This window comes from Oncorhynchus tshawytscha, linkage group LG13 (genome assembly GCF_018296145.1).
Source record: "Oncorhynchus tshawytscha isolate Ot180627B linkage group LG13, Otsh_v2.0, whole genome shotgun sequence".
Lineage (NCBI taxonomy): Eukaryota > Metazoa > Chordata > Actinopteri > Salmoniformes > Salmonidae > Oncorhynchus > Oncorhynchus tshawytscha.
The window spans coordinates 66,090,911-66,110,385 of record NC_056441.1 but is presented as its reverse complement, the minus strand read 5'-3'; the positions used below and the strand labels follow the sequence as shown (position 1 = coordinate 66,110,385).

General features: G+C 41.7%; 1 protein-coding gene across 2 annotated transcripts in view; it reads right to left on the bottom strand.

Moving 5' to 3' along the window:
• LOC112265533 (replication protein A 70 kDa DNA-binding subunit) overlaps positions 1-19,087 on the bottom strand; it is a 42,991-nt gene extending 23,904 nt beyond the window's left edge. Inside the window, exons 1-12 of one of the 2 annotated variants that reach the window (XM_024442907.2) lie at positions 18,930-19,087; positions 18,677-18,727; positions 18,329-18,407; positions 16,594-16,702; positions 14,910-14,998; positions 14,675-14,746; positions 12,876-13,005; positions 12,453-12,555; positions 12,302-12,370; positions 11,816-12,008; positions 9,146-9,282; positions 7,475-7,623 (exon numbers count right to left, since the gene is read on the bottom strand). In XM_024442907.2, the coding sequence (XP_024298675.1) occupies positions 7,475-7,623; positions 9,146-9,282; positions 11,816-12,008; positions 12,302-12,370; positions 12,453-12,555; positions 12,876-13,005; positions 14,675-14,746; positions 14,910-14,998; positions 16,594-16,702; positions 18,329-18,407; positions 18,677-18,727; positions 18,930-18,953 (1,205 nt within the window). In that variant the 5' untranslated portion in view covers positions 18,954-19,087. The remainder of the gene's footprint in view (positions 1-7,474; positions 7,624-9,145; positions 9,283-11,815; positions 12,009-12,301; positions 12,371-12,452; positions 12,556-12,875; positions 13,006-14,674; positions 14,747-14,909; positions 14,999-16,593; positions 16,703-18,328; positions 18,408-18,676; positions 18,728-18,929) is intronic. The other variant, XM_024442908.2, reaches the window with a different exon arrangement.
• Positions 19,088-19,475: the final 388 nt, after the last annotated feature.

Sequence of the window (19,475 nt, the reverse complement as noted above, 5' to 3'; positions counted from 1 at the left end):
GCCTGTGATGCCATCTAATGGACAAAGGCTGCTACGGTATGCACCGGATGGCTCAGTAGGGAAACATTTCACGTTTGCTTATGAAACAAATTAGATTTTATTTTTTATTTTATCTAAATCCTCCCAAATAGCAACTGAGCAGTCAAGGCATTTTCAGGGTGTTACTTGATACTGGGGAAGAGCAGGGTAATTGACTAGACTAAGCTATAATTAAGTAGATGTGGTTTATGATAAGGTAAATAAATTATCGTTATGAATCATTTAAATGCCTAAATAATGAGGGCACTAAATGAGCATGCACCAAAGTTGCAAAAAGCAGAGGAAAAAACAGCACCAGTTGAGTAAGGAACACTTTAATTAATCTAGCTAAATTAATCTTTAAGCATTTCAATTATGCAATAGAGTGGGGCTAAGACAGTGCCCTAAATTACTGGAGCACCACAGGAATCACATTCGATGCTGTTTATAAAAGACGAATCCATGTTTCTTTCATGCACAATAGTTCATATTCCCAATTCTCCCCAAAAAAGAACACAGATTTCATGGCAATCTGTAAAGTCTATTTCAAAGACAAGGGAATCATATATATATATATATATATATAATTATGGAGCTCAGAACCAAATCAAGGCTCAAGATAATTGCTGCGTATTGTGGCATTCTTGTTTGAGGAAATTAAAACAGTTTCTCTCTATAAGATGAATTAGTCTGACATTAAAAAAGGGAGAGTGGCAGTTATTTTTTTAAATTCAGTCCAGCACACATAGGGATAGGCTGAGCAGAACCACTGATCCACTGCATGGGTTTCAGTCAACATCTTACCCAGGGTGGGATAGATAGATACAGAAATCCCAAGAGTTTGCAGCAAAAATGATCAAATTAAGACACCTACACTTTGCAAAATAATGTTTTCAAGAGCTTGGCTCTGACAAAAGGCTCAGAGTTTGCCTTTGTTCTTCAGTTGTAAAAAGCTCTGGGTTTTCAATGCTTGCAAGATGAAAATGTTCACATAAAAAAGGCCTCTTCATTTGTGGACAGATCTGCAGCACCCCAAACTGAAACGTGAATCCACTATATATGAAACAGGGGGAAAGTTGGGATGCAAACTGCTGAAAGCATGGCTCACTGATGATCAACATCCTTCTCTCCCAGAATACTGAAAGTATTCAACAAGCACTGATGTGCTAGGTCTAAAATCACTAAATCATTCAATACTAACCTAGTTTTAGTCAACATATTGCTCCGTACTACTTGAAAAGCAAAAATATATTGTTCTCAATACAACATCTTACTTCATATTTGAGAGTCTATTCCATCCTTAGACAGCAAACCATCATGTAGGGCTGGGAATTGCCAGGGATATGTATTGAATTGCCAGGAATATGTATTGCAATGCCAGGAATATGTATTGCAATGCCAGGAATATGTATTGCAATGCCAGGGATATGTATTGAATTGCCAGGGATATGTATTGAATTTCCAGGGATATGTATTGAATTGCCAGGGATATGTATTGCAATGCCAGGAATATGTATTGCAATGCCAGGGATATGTATTGAATTGCCAGGGATATGTATTGAATTTCCAGGGATATGTATTGAATTGCCAGGGATATGTATTGCAATGCCAGGAATATGTATTGCAATGCCAGGGATATGTATTGCAATGCCAGGGATATGTATTGAATTGCCAGGGATATGTATTGCAATGCCAGGAATATGTATTGAATTGCCAGGAATATGTATTGAATTGCCAGGAATATGTATTGAATTGCCAGGGATATGTATTGCAATGCCAGGAATATGTATTGAATTGCCAGGGATATGTATTGAAATGCCAGGAATATGTATTGCATTGCCAGGGATATGTATTGAATTGCCAGGGATATGTATTGAATTGCCAGGGATATGTATTGAATTGCCAGGGATATGTATTGAATTGCCAGGGATATGTATTGAATTGCCAGGGATATGTATTGAATTGCCAGGGATATGTATTGCAATGCCAGGAATATGTATTGCGATTATCACGATTCGATATTGCAATTCAACACTGCGATTTTATTGCGATTTGAGGTCTCAAATATATTGCTCATTATATGTCTGCTGCAGAGAGACAAGACAGCATGATAAAATTTGTTTTGATCAGTCAGCGAAATAAGTGCTGAAAACATGTTGGCTCACTATTTAAAAAGATGCACAAACTATGAAGGAAAAATACAGGAGTTTTGGTGCAGGCACAGCAGACTTGCGGTAGCTAATGCTACCTACAGTATAAAAAAAAGTAAAGTAAAATATAATATAATACTTTAGATCAATTGACATAAACTGAACAAAAAAATAAAATTGCAACGATTTTACTGAGTTACAGTTCATAGAAGGAAATCAATTTAAATAAATGAAATAGGTCCTAATCTATTGATTTCATATGACTGGGCAGGCGTGCAGCCATGGGTGGGCAAAGGCCCACCCACTTGAGAGCCAGGCCCAACCAATCAGATTGATTTTTTCCTCGCATAAGGGCTTTATTACAGACTCCCCCTCAGAAGATCCCGCAGGTGAAGAAGCCGGATGTGAATGTCTTGGGCTCGCGTGGTTACACATCATCTGCGGTTGAGGCCGGTTGGATGTACTGCCAAATTCTCTAAAACGATGTTGGAGGCAGCATATTTTCAATTCTCTGGCAACAGCTCTGATGGACATTCCTGTAGTCAACATGCCAATTTCACACTCCCTCAAAACTTGAGACATCTGTGGCATTGCGTTGTGACAAAACTGCACATTTTAGAGTGGCCTTTTATTGTCCCCAGGACAAGGTGCACTTGTGTAATAATCATGCTGTTTAATCAGCTTCTTGATATACCACACCTGTCAGCGGGATAGATCATCTTGGCAAAGGAGAAATGCTCACTAACAGGGATGTAAACAAAGTTGTGCACATAATTTGAGCAAAATAAGCTGTGTGAAAATGTTGGGGATCTTTTATTTCAGATCATTAAAAATGGGACCAACACTTTACATGTTGCATATATTTTTTTGTTCAGTATAATATCATCCAAAAATAATATATGTAGCCTCATGTTCGGATTGGGTCAATGCATTAGTCAGAGACTAATGGCTGAGGTCAGAACTCATATCAACATCCTCTGAACTGTTCACCTGGCCTAACTGATGGATGCCTGCAAACCAACAGGAGCCCACTTGTCCTTGAGTACATGCATCATCCCACAGCAGCTAGGCGTTGCACTGGAAAACAAAACACTTAGGTTCGTTATCGCTGGCTGTCCATGTGACAAGTGACTGGTGTCTGCGTCCCAAATGAAACCCTATTCCCTTTGTAGTACACTACTACATGTTCTGGTCAAAAGTAGTACACTATATACAGTGGGGGTAAAAAGTATTTAGTCAGGCACCAATTGTGCAAGTTCTCCCACTTAAAAAGATGAGGCCTGTAATTATCATCATAGGTACACTTCAACTATGACAGACAAAATTAGAGAAAAAAAAAATCCAGAAAATCACATTGTAGGATTTTTAATGAATTTATTTGCAAATTATGGTGGAAAATAAGTATTTGGTCACCTACAAACAAGCAAGATTTCTGGCTCTCACAGACCTGTAACTTCTTCTTTAAGAGGCTCCTCTGTCCTCCACTCGTTACCTGTATTAATGGCACCAGTTTGAACTTGTTATCAGTATAAAAGACACCTGTCCACAACCTCAAACAGTCACACTCCAAACTCCACTATGGCCAAGACCAAAGAGCTGTCAAAGGACACCAGAAACAAAATTGTAGACCTGCACCAGGCTGGGATAGGTAAGCAGCTTGGTTTGAAGAAATCAACTGTGGGAGCAATTATTAGGAAATGGAAGACATACAAGACCACTGATAATCTCCCTCGATCTGGGGCTCCACGCAAGATCTCACCCCGTGGGGTCAAAATGATCACAAGAACGGTGAGCAAAAATTCCAGAACCACACGGGGGGACCTAGAGAATGACCTGCAGAGAGCTGGGACCAAAGTAACAAAGCCTACCATCAGTAACACACTACGCCGCCAGGGACTCAAATCCTGCAGTGCCAGACGTGTCCCCCTGCTTAAGCCAGTACATGTCCAGGCTCGTCTGAAGTTTGCTAGAGAGCATTTGGATGATCCAGAAGAAGACTGGGAGAATGTCATATGAAACCAAAATATAACTTTTTGGTAAAAACTCAACTCGTTGTGTTTGGAGGACAAAGAATGCTGTGTTGCATCCAAAGAACACCATACCTACTGTGAAGCATGGGGGTGGAAACATCATGCTTTGGGGCTATTTTTCTGCAAAGGGACCAGACGACTGATCCGTGTAAAGGAAAGAATGAATGGGGCCATGTGTTGTGAGATTTTGAGTGAAAACCTCCTTCCATCAGCAAAGGCACACCCGGACAACGAAGGAGTGGCTTCGTAAGAAGCATTTCAAGGACCTGGAGTGGCCTAGCCAGTCTCCAGATATCAACCCCATAGAAAATCTTTGGGAGTTGAAAGTCTGTGTTGCCCAGCAACAGCCCCAAAACATCACTGCTCTAGAGGAGATCTGCATGGAGGAATGGGCCAAAATACCAGCAAGTGTGTGAAAACCTTGTGAAGACTTACAGAAAACGTTTGACCTCTGTCATTGCCAACAAAGGGTATATAACAAAGTATTAAGATAAGTATTTGGTCAATAACAAAAGTTTATTTTCCACCATAATTTGCAAATAAATTCATTAAAAATCCTACAATGTGATTTTCTGGATTTTTTCTCTCATTTTGTCTGTCATAGTTGAAGTGTACCTATGATCTTTTTAAGTGGGAGAACTTGCACAATTGGTGGCTGACTAAATACTTTTTTGCCCCACTGTAGGTAATAGAGTGACATTTGAGACATCAGAGAAAATGAAGGAAGCTCACACAGCTCAGAGGGCAGGAAGTGGAACACCTGCGTTGTTGAAGTGAGCAGGCAGAAACATGGGAGATTCTCGCAAAGTCGCTCCACTACATCCACATCATTATCCAATACCATAAACAAGCTAAATGGTTTCCACTTAGACTAATGGTAGAGAATTCTCTTGAATAGGAAGCATGTAATACCACATTATGTTTGGGGAATGACCTCTGAAATGGCCAAATATCATTCAAATACCCAACTAGTAACAATTCTCTATAGCTCAGTCCATTAAATGCTTATAGGACAGGGTGTTTATCATACTGAAAAAAACAAATAATACCAAAACTGTTTTCAAAAAACGTCTGAGATCCAGTGACAACAACCTTTCAAAGGGTAGTCGTGAGGGAGAGATAAAGCTGTAATCAGAAATCACCACAACCCAGACACCCAATGAAGTGGCAGATATGAGCATATTTTGTTGACTTGCCACCCCTCTCTCCCTCCCGCTATGTAGTCACATTTCACTGCTCTCATTATGCAGATCAAGGCTTCTGATCCGCTCAAAAATAATTACAGCGGCCCAACCTTTTTTCTAAGGCACAGAGAAGTGGAATTTGAGCATGTCAAGACGCACAGGACGTGCCAAAATATAAATTGAAATTGTTATTGGGTCTCCTTCCATTTCATTCCTCAGCCTCCTTTCATCTTATTTCCCTGGTGAGTGTGTGGCCGGTGTTGCTGTTGGAAGGTAAATAAAATAGCACCTTGGGTGAGAATCGATTGAATCTCCACTTTTGAGACATTTTTCCTTCAATTGTCTGACTGGGGGCCAGGCATGGTCTGTTGTCAGAGTGGAGTGGGAGAAGAGGATGTTGAAGGAGGAGGGACAGATCAATCATGGTGCCAGAGAGCTGAGGTGACGGTTAAATAGGAGCAATGGCTGTCCCTTAATAACTTATGTTCATAACTGTGCACTCTCCTTAAACAATAGCATGGTATTCTTTCACTGTAATAGCTACTTTAAAACAGTGCAGTTAGATTAACAAGAATGTAAGCTTTCTGCCATTATCAGATGTCTATGTCCGAGGAAATTCTCGTTACTTACAACCTCATGCTAATCGCATTAGCCTACATTAGCTCAACCATCCCGTGGAAGGGACACCGATCCCTGTGATCACCGTGCCTCTTCCATCCATTCACATCTAGCCGACTGCCTTTCCAACCCTGCTTCTACCCACTGAATTACAAGATCCCAATTTTATGCTTCTAGCCGGCCATTGACAAGACACTGCTTTGATATCAACTTAACTAAACTGCTGCTTAGCTTCCCAACTAGATATGGGATTGGAAAAGCGGAGTATTTATTTGGGGATATGGTACACAGTGAATAACATTATTTAAGTAATGAATAATGAGAATTCTCAAGAGAACGCAAAGAAAATATGAATGAGTCATCGTAACAGTTTTCCCATTGCTTTGCTGGAGCAGCCAATAGGGCGTTTAAGGGATAACACAGGAGGGGCCTGTTCCTCTGTGATAGTGTCTGCCATCTTAAACCACTGCATGTGGATGTGCTACCAACTACCCCTTTCCCTAAATAACCACTCTCACATAAACTCGACTTGGACCTATATTCACTATATATTTGTTCCAATAAAATATAGGCTTTAGGTTTCACTACAAAATTGTTTTATTTGACCATTATTTAACCAGGTAGGCCAGTTGAGAACAAGTTCATTTACAACTGTGACCTGGCCAAGATAAAGCAAAGCAGTGTGACAAAAACAGAGTTACAAACAAATGTACAGTCAATAACACAATAGAAAAGAAAAATATATGTACAGTGTGTGCAAATGAGGAAGAGTAGAGAGGTAAGGCAATAAATAGGCCATGGAGGCGAAATTATTACAATTTAGCATTAATACTGGGGTGATAGATGTGCAGATGATGATGTGCAAGTACAGATACTGGGGTACAAAAGAGCAAGAGGGTAAGTAATAATATGGGGACGAGGTAGTTGGGTGTGCCATTAACAGATTGGCTACAAATATAGGCTTTAGGGTTACTTCCAAATATCTTTTGAATTTAGTTATTGACATTAATATGAAATAAAATATTTATGTTCTGCCCCATCAATGTGATCAAAACAAACGCTCCCATCACCACAATCAAGGACAAATTTGTGCACATGTCATTTGTGGCTTCTTTTGAAGGGCAGATAAGTAGAAAAAGGCATTTTCCACAGTTTAAGAATGATTTGCAATCATATGTAAAGCTTCATTGAAGTAACCCCCCCACATCTTCACTAACGGAGGTAGGCTAATCTAGATGATACAAGCCAGAGCACGCACCCCTCTCAGGGTTTGGGGGATCTGATATTTAACATTCAAATTCCTTTAGAATTCTCTCAGTGGAGCAGAGGATGTGAGAGATTCGTTCCAGGTCTTTTAAAACCAAAATATGACCCAATAGTTGCTCCATACATACCCAGGCTGTTCTTGTATAACACAGTCACAGAGGCTGTTAGAACCTAAAGCTATTTGGGTCGAGATGAGACAGACACTTACCAGCCCCGCAGCTTGTATGCCTCAGGGATGTCGGGGTTGACCATGACGGTGCTGCTGAACGAAGCAGATAGAGATCTGCCCCCATAGTCCGACAGCTTGGCCCCTTTGATGGCCAGGATAGGCTGCCCAGAGCCATCAAAGGTCTCTGCCTGCAAATAGAACAGGTAGGTTGACTGAGGATACCAATGATATACACTTTATGTGCAAAACTACACAATTTAGTGGAGTCAGTTATTTCATCCACACCCATTTCTGACTGGTGTATAAACTCGAGCACACAGCCATGCAATCTCCATAGACAAACATTGGCAGTAGAATGGCCGTACTGAAGAGGTCAATGCCACCTTTCCAACAAGTCAGTTCGTCAAATTTCAGTCCTGCTAGAGCTGCCCCAGTCAACTGTAAATGCTGTTATTGTGAAGCGGAAACATCTAGGAGCAACAACAGCTCAGGCGCGAAGTGGTAAGCCACAGAAGCTCACAGAACAGAACCACCGAGTGCTGAAGCGAGTAGTGCGTATAAATCGTCTCTCCTCGGTTGCAACTCACTATCGAGTTCCAAACTGCCTCTGGAAGCAACGTCAGCACAATAACTGTTCGTCAGAAGCTTCATGAAATGGGCTTCCATGGCCAAGCAGCTGCACACAAGCCTAAGATCACCATGCCCAATGCCAAGCGTCGGCTGGAGTGGTGTAAAGCCATTGAACTCGGGAGTAATGGAAATATAATCTCTGGAGTGATGAATCACGCTTCACCATCTGGCAGTCCGACAGACTAATCTGTATTTGGAGGATGCTAGGAGAACACTACCAGCCCCAATAAATAGTGCCAACTGTAAAGTTTGGAGGAGGAATAATGTTCTGGGGCCATTATGTTCTAGCAATGTTCCAACATCTAGTGGAAAGCCTTCCCAGAAGAGTGGAGGCTTTTATATCAGCACGGGGGGACCAAGTCCATATTAATGCCCATGATTTTGGAATGAGATGTTCGACAAGCAGGTGCTCACATACGTTTGGGTATGTAGTGTATCAGCACCAGGGGAGAAAAATTAAGTGAAAAAATATTCTTGCAATTGTGTTTTTACTAAAGCTTATTGTTCTTTATAAACTATACATGTTGTGTACATCTGCCAGTGCCCCCAGATAGGGGATATCTGCAGAACAAACAGAGGGAACAGTGTGCTGTAGCTTGTCAGAATGAAAGAATTGTGGCAAACTAAGCATAGCCCCATTGAGCCACATATAAAATCAACTGCAGGATTTGGGTTCCTTCATCACACTGTGACAGGGTATATTCTCAGTGACTTCAACCACATCAGCTTCTATTAAAACACACACAGAGAGAGACAGAGAGAGAGAGCCCAGTGCTCAAACCTCCTCTCCCTCTTCAAACTGCTTAACAGACATTTCCAAACACAGGGAGGCACATGGCTCACAACACTTTTTCAATTAGGAGAGGTGTACTGTAGCCCTACCTGCAGCTCTGGCTGACAAGACACAGGGACACAAACTTAATGCAGGTGTGTACAGCACACAATGAAGGTGCTACAGCATGTCACCAGCATGAGAGAAAGTGACTTTCATCCTCTCTTTATCCAGCAGGACTGTCCCATTGTGTCCAGACGCATATAGACCATCTATGGCTGCGCTAGTGTCTGTCCCCCAGTCCTCACCTCCTCTCCCCACAGGGTGACCTCCACCAGTTTACCAGACTGGTCCATCAGGTTGAGCGTCCTCTTGGAGACCTCACGGTTGTTCTTGGTGTTGAGGCGGGTCACGTCGGACACGCTCTTGCACACTCCAATCACATCTGGAAAAAAAACACACAATCCCGTCATTAGCACAGTGGACTCTGAGCAGCATTACCGTGGAGAACCAGACACGTGATCAATATTTATAATATGTACAGTGGGGCAAAAAAGTATTTAGTCAGCCACCAATTGTGCATGTTCTCCCACTTAAAAAGATGAGGCCTGTAATTTTCATCAGGTACACCTCAACTATGAAAGACAAAATGAGAAGAAAAAAAATCCAGAAAATCACATAGGATTTTTAATTAATTTATTTGCAAATTATGGTGGAAAATAAGTATTTGGTCAATAACAAAAGTTTCTCAATGCTTTGTTTTATCCCCTTTGTTGGCAATGACAGAGGTCAAACGTTTTCTGTAAGTCTTCACAAGGTTTTCACACACTGTTGCTGGTAGTTTGGCCCATTCCTCCAGATCAGTGATGTTTTGGGGCTGTTGCTGGGCAACACAGACTTTCAACTCCCTCCAAAGATTTTCTATGGGGTTGAGATCTGGAGACTGGCTAGGCCACTCCAGGACCTTGAAATGCTTCTTACGAAGCCACTCCTTTGTTCCCCGGGCGGTGTGTTTGGGATCATTGTCATGCTGAAAGACCCAGCCATGTTTCATCTTCAATGCCCTTGCTGATGGAAGAAGGTTTTCACTGAAAATCTCACGATACATGGCCCCATTCATTCTTTCCTTTACACGGACCAGTCGTCCTGGTCCCTTTGCAGAAAAACAGCCCAAAGCATGTTTCCACCACCATGCTTCACAGTAGGTATGGTGTTCTTTGGATGCAACTCAGCATTCTTTGTCCTCCAAACATGACGAGTTTTTACCAAAAAGTAATATTTTTGGTTTCATCTGACCATATGACATTCTCCCAATCTTCTTCTGGATCATCCAAATGCTCTCTAGCAAACTTCAGACGGGCCTGGACATGTACTGGCTTAAGCAGGGGGACACGTCTGGCACTGCAGGATTTGAGTCCCTGGCGGCGTAGTGTGTTACTGATGGTAGACTTTGTTACTTTAGTCCCAGCTCTCTGCAGGTCATTCACTAGGTCCCCCCGTGTGGTTCTGGGATTTTTGCTCACCGTTCTTGTGATCATTTTGACCCCACGGGGTGAGATATTGCGTGAAGCCCCAGATCGAGGGAGATTATCAGTGGTCTTGTATGTCTTCCATTTCCTAATAATTGCTCCCACAGTTGGTTTCTTCAAACCAAGCTGCTTACCTATTGCAGATTCAGTCTTCCCAGCCTGGTGCAGGTCTACAATTTTGTTTCTGGTGTCCTTTGACAGCTCTTTGGTCTTGGCCATAGTGGAGTTTGGAGTGTGACTGTTTGAGGTTGTGGACAGGTGTCTTTTATACTGATAACAAGTTCAAACAGGTGCCATTAATACAGGTAACGAGTGGAGGACAGAGGAGCCTCTTAAAGACGAAGTTATAGGTCTGTGAGAGCCAGAAATCTTGCTTGTTTGTAGGTGACCAAATACTTATTTTCCACCACAATTTGCAAATAAATTCATTAAAAATCCTACAATGTGATTTTCAGGATTTTTCTCTCTCATTTTGTCTGTCACAGGCCTCTCATCTTTTAAGTGGGAGAACTTGCACAATTGGTGGCTGACTAAATACTTTTTTGCCCCACTGTATGTGAAAATGTCCATAGATAGTTGAACATATTTTCAACACAGGTGACATCATAAGCACAGTAGACTATGGCCATATTTGAGATGGAATTCTACTCATTTGCAGTCGGACACTGCTGACTAACTGATCTAAAAATCACTTTACGTCCTAAATAATTATTTTCATGGGGCCGCAGTTAGCCTAGTGGTTAAGAGTGTAGTGCACTACGTTTGACCAGGGCCCTCTGGTCAAACGTAGTGCACTATATAGGGAACAAGGTGTCATTTGGGAGCAACCTATACTCTGCCATCTTAACCCTTTCGTCCAGTCCTTGCTAGGTTACAACTGATTTAAGCATGCTTAAGATGTCTTCAACATCACGAGATTGGCTGGGCCGACACCTGCTGGTCCTGAAGAGAAATGACTAGACAGCTAGACGACAAGCTGCAAGGAGTCTATTATATTACCATCATTACAATTTAGGATTAGTTCCAAATGGCATCCTATTTCCTGCACAGTGCACCACTCTTGACCGGCGCCATATAGGCCCTGATCAAAAGTAGTGCACTATATAGGGAATAGACTGCCATTTGGGATGCTGACTATAGCTTATTACTAACTCATTTTACCAGTTTTCTCCCTCCTCTCTGCCATAGGGCACAAAGTCAATCTGCACCACAGGCCATTACTGTCATCAGCGTCATTAATGACTTTTATATCTGCTCTTAGAATAACCCCAACCTCCCTAGCGCATCCATCTCCCCTACACTGCCCTACCACTCTATTGAAGCTATCCCTATGATGGGATAATAATAATAATAAGCTAAGTCTGTTATTAATGACAGTCATCATGCCCCGCCAATCCTGCCTGGACCACCCATCCCCTTCGCTCCTCCTTTGCTACACCTGCACCTTACCCAAAATGGTGTCCTTTTCTCGGGCCTGCAGGTCGGCGATGGAGACAAAGTTGCACTGCACCATGGGTACGTCCTGGGTGTCTTCACAGGGAATGATGGTGGACTCTCCATTCAGGGTCATCTCATAGTCATTCTTCAGGGATGAGTACTGCTTGTTGGCGATCTTCAGCGATCCCTTGGAGATGTAGAACACCTGGACATGGATCAAAGAAGGTTCAAATCTAAAATAGATCTGGACACATGATTCATTTCAGCTGAATACTGATGTAGGCAGTAAATAAAGCCTGGCAGAGGATCTGAAGCAGAGGATCATGTTGCTACTGTCGTGTGACTCATTTTGGAGGGAATCATTCATCTTCGATTTGTATCATTATATCATATTATATCCAATTCAGCACATTGAGATTGATTACTCAGTTCACCAAAATCTGCCAGTGACAGACATATGGTGGATAAGCATCATTAATAGGAGGCAGTTCCTCTCACCTTGCCAGTCTCGATGATGCTGTAGAATTTGTCCACCTCCTGGGTAAAGGCAGTCACTCTGATCTCTCCCTGCATCAACACACAACAGTCAGCTACGGACTAGCTCCACACGATCCAACACGAGAAACCCTTTTCGTTAGCATTTACTCACACTCTCATCCACAATCTCCATAGAGAACAGCTTGCCGTCCCCACGAGAGTTGCTCCAGGTGCGGATTCCGCTCTTGTTGGTGACACGGGCTCGGATGGTCCACCTGACAGAAAATAACCAATGTTAACGTAGTTGTTGGATGGAAATCTAGTCCTTGAAAAGACCTTGAACAACTATCTATGGAATAAATCACACAGACACATCAGACCGTCATTATTCAGTTATATGACTAAAGAGTATGGTACAACAGGATTATAATGACTCAAGAGACCATGTTGTTTGAGATGGTCATCAAAGTGATAGGTTGCATCCCAAAAGGCACCCTATTCCCTATATAGTGCACTACTTTAAAGTAGTACACTACATAGGAAATATGGTGCCATGTGGGACTCAACCATAGACGGGTATAAGAAGACCACTCACTTTGACTGGTAGGGGTTGAGGCTGGCGATGGGCACAACTTTGGAGGATCCCCCAGGAGTGCTGGGCATGGCAGACGGAGGCATGGCCTTCTTCCCCCCAAACGCTCTGCTGGGACCTTTGTTCATGGAGCCTTATGATAGATAGGGAAATTAAAAAGAGAACTGAGGCGTTATTGGTGCATATAGAGAGCAGTGATGGAGTGGCAAACTCAAAAGAATAGACATCTATAATTCATCAGGGCTGAATTTCAAAAATCTAATTTCTTTGGATCACAACTCCTTGATCAATGTAATTATCTCACTTCATGAAAGTAGTCTCGCATCACAGAAAAACGTAATCAGGAAGAGTAGTGGATTTATGTGGTAGGTTTGGGATAGTAGGAGAGGAGACAACCCCCCCCAACTAAGTTGTGTGAGTATGAGATGTTTCTGTGAGAGAGACGATGATTCACATATCAGACTCAAAGCAGACAGAAGTGTGAAATAACCAAAGCTGCTCTTCCCACAGGAAATTGGTGCATAAGGCCTGACTTTGAGGTTTCTCTGTCCGGACAAGCGCCAGCTGCACATTTGATTTGTGTGCGTCTCACACTTTGGATTACAGCTCAGAGTCCACTTTGCCAACCACTGCATTTCTAGTAATTAAGCCCCCAGATCCAGCAGCACAGCCACACAACTGAACAATAATAACTGTGCTGATGAGGATGCAGCTCACCATCACTACTTCAATTCCCTGACATCAGATTAGTGGGATGAATACCTATGACCTGGACCAGAAGATGATATAAGCTCCTGAAGCAGTAGATTGGGCTAAGAGTTCATCTGTCATGGTTCACAAAATGCCTTATGATACTGTAGGTTAGCACTAAGAAAAGTTTCCTTTGGCCCTGCATATTTTCATGAAATAACTGGGTAAACACTTGTAATGTGTAATGATTAGAAATGGTTATTCAGTCACAAGAGATGGGTTTAGAATTAAGTATTCATTTAATTACCTGCACACTTTCGCTTAGACCTATTTAGGGAGCATTAGTAAAAATACATGCTAAATTAAAGTAGAATAACAAAACATGTATATTTTGGAATCAATGTCAGTAGCATATTATTGATAATTAGGCTACCCATCACGTACCATCTCATCATGGCATGATCACCATTTCATTTCAGTACTATTTATAACCAAGTGCTTACCTAATTACCTGACGAAAAGGGAACCGTCGAAAGAGCTGAAAATCATCAATACTACTGTATACTCAGATCACATCCAATTCAAAACCAAATTTACAGTCTGACTGAGGAGCACATCTAACCTGTGTGACGTATAGATGGTCCACCAGCAGCATTTCTCTAAGACTGATTTTACTGGCTTATTTTCAACAAAGAGACAGAATATAGACCTAATATTTTGTGCTTATCAGCATCACATGGGTCAACTACCATCTTAGTAAGATAAGTATAATGTTACAGATGACTGCATATACCCAAGAGGCAAATGTTAATTAGCTAAGCGTTCTGACAAAAACAGTAGCGGTCATATGTTCAGTAGATCTGAGGATTTTAACCAACATTTGTCCATTTTGCATAAATGCTGCCATCTACTGTAAACTGAAAGAAAATAACCTATATTGAAATGTTTTGTAACCTTCCAAATCATTTTAAATAAATATATATAGCTGCAAAACATCAGGAATTTATCTTGAGAAAATGGTCCATTAATGACCCAACCTCTCAATTCAACTCCTGGTACATGATGTGAAAAGACAGATTTAAAAGCAAAGTGAGTGATCAGGAGTTGTATACCATCAATTCCATTCTGGGGTTGCAGGGGGTGGACTGAGGGATTGGGGGCTGACTGTGGGGTTTTACTCTGACCTGCAAGGGAGATGAGGAAGTGAAAGGTCAAAACTCAAGGAAACTGCACATTCAACATGGTAGGCTATATCCATGTTTGGATTCAAACATTTGTTCAACTTCTGTCCCCCTAAGCCGTATGATATGGTGATGGTTAGAAATGCAGTATGGGCTGAAGACTCACCTTCCACGTAAGGCTGGGGCTCTCCGATCTTCCCAGCCACCTCATCAGCAGACTTCACCACCTCCATGTCCAGTATGACCACCACACGCCTGAAAAGAAAAACAGATTAACAGCTGCTTCGTAAATAACATTCCAAAGACTAAACACATGGTTGATAAATATACAGTTGAAGTCAGAAGTTTACATACACTTAGGTTGGAGTCATTAAAACTCGTTTTTCAACCACTCCACAAATTTCATGTTAACAAAGTATAGTTTTGGCAAGTCGGTTAGGACATCTACTTTGTGCATAACACAAGTCACTTTTCCAACAATTGTGTAAAGACAGATTATTTCACTTAATCACAATTCCAGTGGGTCAGAAGTTTATATACACTAAGTTGATTGTGCCTTTAAACAGGGTAAACATTTCCAGAAAATTATGTAATGGCTTTAGAAGCTTCTGATAGGCTAAATGACATCATTTGAATCAATTGGAGGTGTACCTGTGGATGTATTTCAAGGCCTACCTTCAAACTCAGTGCCTCTTTGCTTGACATCATGGGAAAATCAAAAGAAATCAGCCAAGACATCAGAAAAAATATTGTAGACCCCCACAAGTCTGTAAATTGCTCCCAAGAGTGAACCAAACCCCTGAAGGTACCACGTTCATCTGTACAAACAGTACGTAAGTATGAACACCATGGAACCACGCAGCAGTCATACTGCCCCTCAGGAAGGAGACGCGTTCTGTCTCCGAGAGATGAACGTACTTGGTACGAAAAGTGCAAATCAATCCCAGGACAACAGCAAAGGACCTTGTGAAGATGCTGGAGAAAACAGGTACAAAAGTATCCACAGTAAAACGAGTCCTATATCGACATAACCTGAAAGGTCGCTCAGCAAGGAAGAAGCCACTGCTCCAAAACTGCCATAAAAATTAGACTATGGTTTGCAACTGTACATGGGGACAAAAAACATACTTCTTGGAGAAATGTCCTACGGTCTGATGAAACAAAAATAGAACTGTTTGGCCATAATGACCATCGTTATGTTTGGAGGAAAAAGAGTGAGGCTTGCAAGCCAAAGAACACCATCCCAACCGTGAAGCACGGGGGTGGCAGCATCATGTTGTGGGGGTGCTTTGCTGCAGGAGGGACTGGTGCACTTCAAAATAGATGGCGCCATGAGGGAGGGAAATTATGTGGATATATTGAAGCAACATCTCAAGCAATCAGTCAGGAAGTTAAAGCTTGGTTGCAAATGGGTCTTCTCTCTACTATTATTCTGACATTTCACATTCTTAAAATAAAGTGGTGATCCTAACTGACCTAAGACAGGGAATTTTTACTAGGATTAAATGTCAGGAATTGTGAAAAACTGAGTTTAAATGCATTTTGCCAAGGTGTATGTAAACTTCCGACTTCAAGTGTGTGTGTGTATATATGTATGTAGGTATATATGTGTGTATGTGCATATCCATTGTGTGTGTCCCCATATTAACAGCTCTAAAAGTTTGTGACTCATCTCAGCCAATCTATCGAAAGGAGAAAAATGATGCAGCAACAAGGAGGACCTACATGAACAGCTAGCCTACATAAAAGTTATTTGAATAAACCATGTTTTCAATAGAAATGGAAAGAAAAGGGTTAGTCATTCTGTAGGCAGGAAAACATGAAAAGATCAAAAGATAGAAGCAACATACCGTCCATCCTTTAAGATATTGGTCACGCTCCTCTTCAGCTGACAGATACAGTTTGGGGCTAGTCGGTTGTCCTCAGCCATTGGGTTGAGCTGGGTGGAGAGCATGAACGCTACAGGAGGGATAGAGATGTTAGAGACAGACCAACACAAACATCGGCAGTGCAGTAGAGGGTGATCACCCACCACACACGCCCATTGCTTGTGTTAGTCTGTCTTTGTCTATGACAGCTGATGATATGCATCGACCAACTAAACCCCCATCACTGACAGATACAAACAACATGCAATCCTTGGTAGTAAACATGGAACAGAGGCAATTGCAGCTTCGTCTAGTCTGGGATGCGGATAGATTTAGATCCCAAAAATATGTTCCTTAATAGGTCATATTTCTTCATGACTATGTTATCACAATACTTCTTAAACTATGCCAAATTAAAAGGAAAAAATTGATTCATGTTTTTTTCTTTGACGACTTCCAGCTCTCTATTCCTTTTACTGAATGCTGACTACCTACTGCTGGTTTGCCCTAGGCAATCCACAGCATAAATCACATCCACAGCACAAAACACACCAAAGTGCCCCTGTCAGCGATTTACCTTGATATTTTCAGGGTGAGACTGTGGAAAGAGACTAAAACCCCTTTTGATTTACCCTGTTGTCTTTGAAGTCTAGCTCCTGGTGTAATTCAGATTACGACAGGATTGCACTATGGATTTACAAAAATGGGGTGCAGTTTCTCAACAGCTTCATTTGGCAGGTCTCTAACATCTCCATTAAGAATATCCTTGACTTTAATTTAAACTGATACCTTGACATTTACTATATATCCAATACAATTTGAACCATGCATTAATGTAAAATACTGGCATATATTATTCAAACAGAAAACATTAGTTTTCTTTGCATGCCTTTACCGCAAAGCAATGCTATGTATGTTTAGCTTGCTTCATGTGTGTCACCAAACCCACTGGCTCCAGGTCATCTATAAGTCTTTGCTAGGTAAAGCCCTGCCTTATCTCAGCTCACTGGTCACCATAGCAGCACCCACCCGTAGCACGTGCTCCAGCAGGTATACTTCACTGGTCACCCTCAAAGCCAATTCCTCCTTTGGCCACCTATCCTTCCAGTTCTCTGCTGCCAATGACTGGAAAGAATTGCAAAAAAGAAGCTGGAGACTCATATCTCCCTCACTAACTTTAAGCACCAGCTGTCAGAGCAGCTCACAGATCATTGCACCTGTACATAGCCATCTGTAAATAGCCCATCCAACAACCTCATCCCCAAACTGTTATTTATTTTTGCTCCTTTGCACCCCAGTATCTCTACTTGCACATTCATCTTCTGCACATCCATTACTCCAGTGTTTAATTGCTAAATTGTAATTATTTTGCCACTATGGCCTATTTATTACCTTACCTCCCTTATCTTACCTCATTTGCACACACTGTAAATAGACTTCTCTATTGTGTTATTGAATGTATGTTTGTTTATTCCATGTGTAACTCTGTTGTTTGTGTCACACTGCTTTGCTTTATCTTGGCCAGGTCGCAGTTGCTAATAAGAACGTGTTAACTAGCCTACCTGGTTAAAGCCTACCTGGTTAAAGAAAGGAGAAATAAAAAATGTATAATAATAAAAATGTGCCACCTGTAATGGTCACCTGCCTCCTGCTCTACAACCATTTCTGAGTGTACTTTGAACAGGTGGTGGAGTGGATTTGGAATAGTTCTACTCACAAGACATTGAGTGCTGTCCATCACTCATCATCAGACGAAAGCGGGCTGGTCCACTGCCTCCATCAATTTTACGGATGTTCTGAAAGAATATGAATACAGGAGTGCGGTCGAAATGATCTTGGTCAATGTCGACAAATCTAGCAGTGGTCGAAATCTGTATTACCATCTTGGGGAATATCCTTGTCTTAAATGTTGTATGTCCATACTGTCCAAGTTAGCTAATTGTTGACAATGCCAGTAGTCATTCTTCAACAGTTGGCCCTATTAACTTGGCCAACTAACAGGTTAAGTTCGCTAAAGTTAGCGAGCTAACGTTAGCTAGCTACTTCCACGTCCATTCATACTCACCACTAATTGAAGTATGGGGTTTTGTAAATCATTAGAGCATTTGGTTAGGGCCTGTTGAAAGAGTAGAACACAGCTTGAGAGAGATGAAATATATATATAGATGGCTACCTAACGTAAGCTAGCATTGTGGCTAGCTCAACAAAGCAGCAAGTCAACACTCAGTGCACAGTCCCCGTCTGAAAACCATCTTCCTCAATGCTGGGAACACTTTGTTTGCATGCTTTCTGGGATGTCATAAAATGCCACCACCTACCTCTATCGCTCCCTTTGTCAGCATGTTGAAGCTGCGTTTATAGCTATGTAGGGTAAAAATGTATGTTTTAACTCAAGAGAGGACAATCTCACTTCTACAGTGGCAGTGTTGCGTCTGTGGCGCCAAATGTATGCCTGAACGCGCGAACTGTTCATGACGTCATCGCGTCATTTACTGCTAAGTCTTCCGGTTTCTCTTATAGATTTAGGATCAGTTTACACTCGCCAAACCACCTTTAGAAACAGGCAGTAATATAAAAAACTGACCTTAGAACAGCGTGACGAGCCAACGGGCCTCTATGACACTTTGGTTAAACTTGTAAAAAAGTGTTTATATAGTAAGGCATTGCAATGCCAAAAATTGCTTTATAAGAACACAAAATAACAGTTAATAGCTGCTCATTTTATTAGATGTCCTGCAAATCCTGCAACATTTATGAAAACCGTCTTTGTTGAAGCAAAACAAGGCGCTACATGGTCAATCTGGAGTCTGCATTGGCCATGCAGCATTTACCGTGATATGGCTTCTGAAGAAGTCAGTGCATTC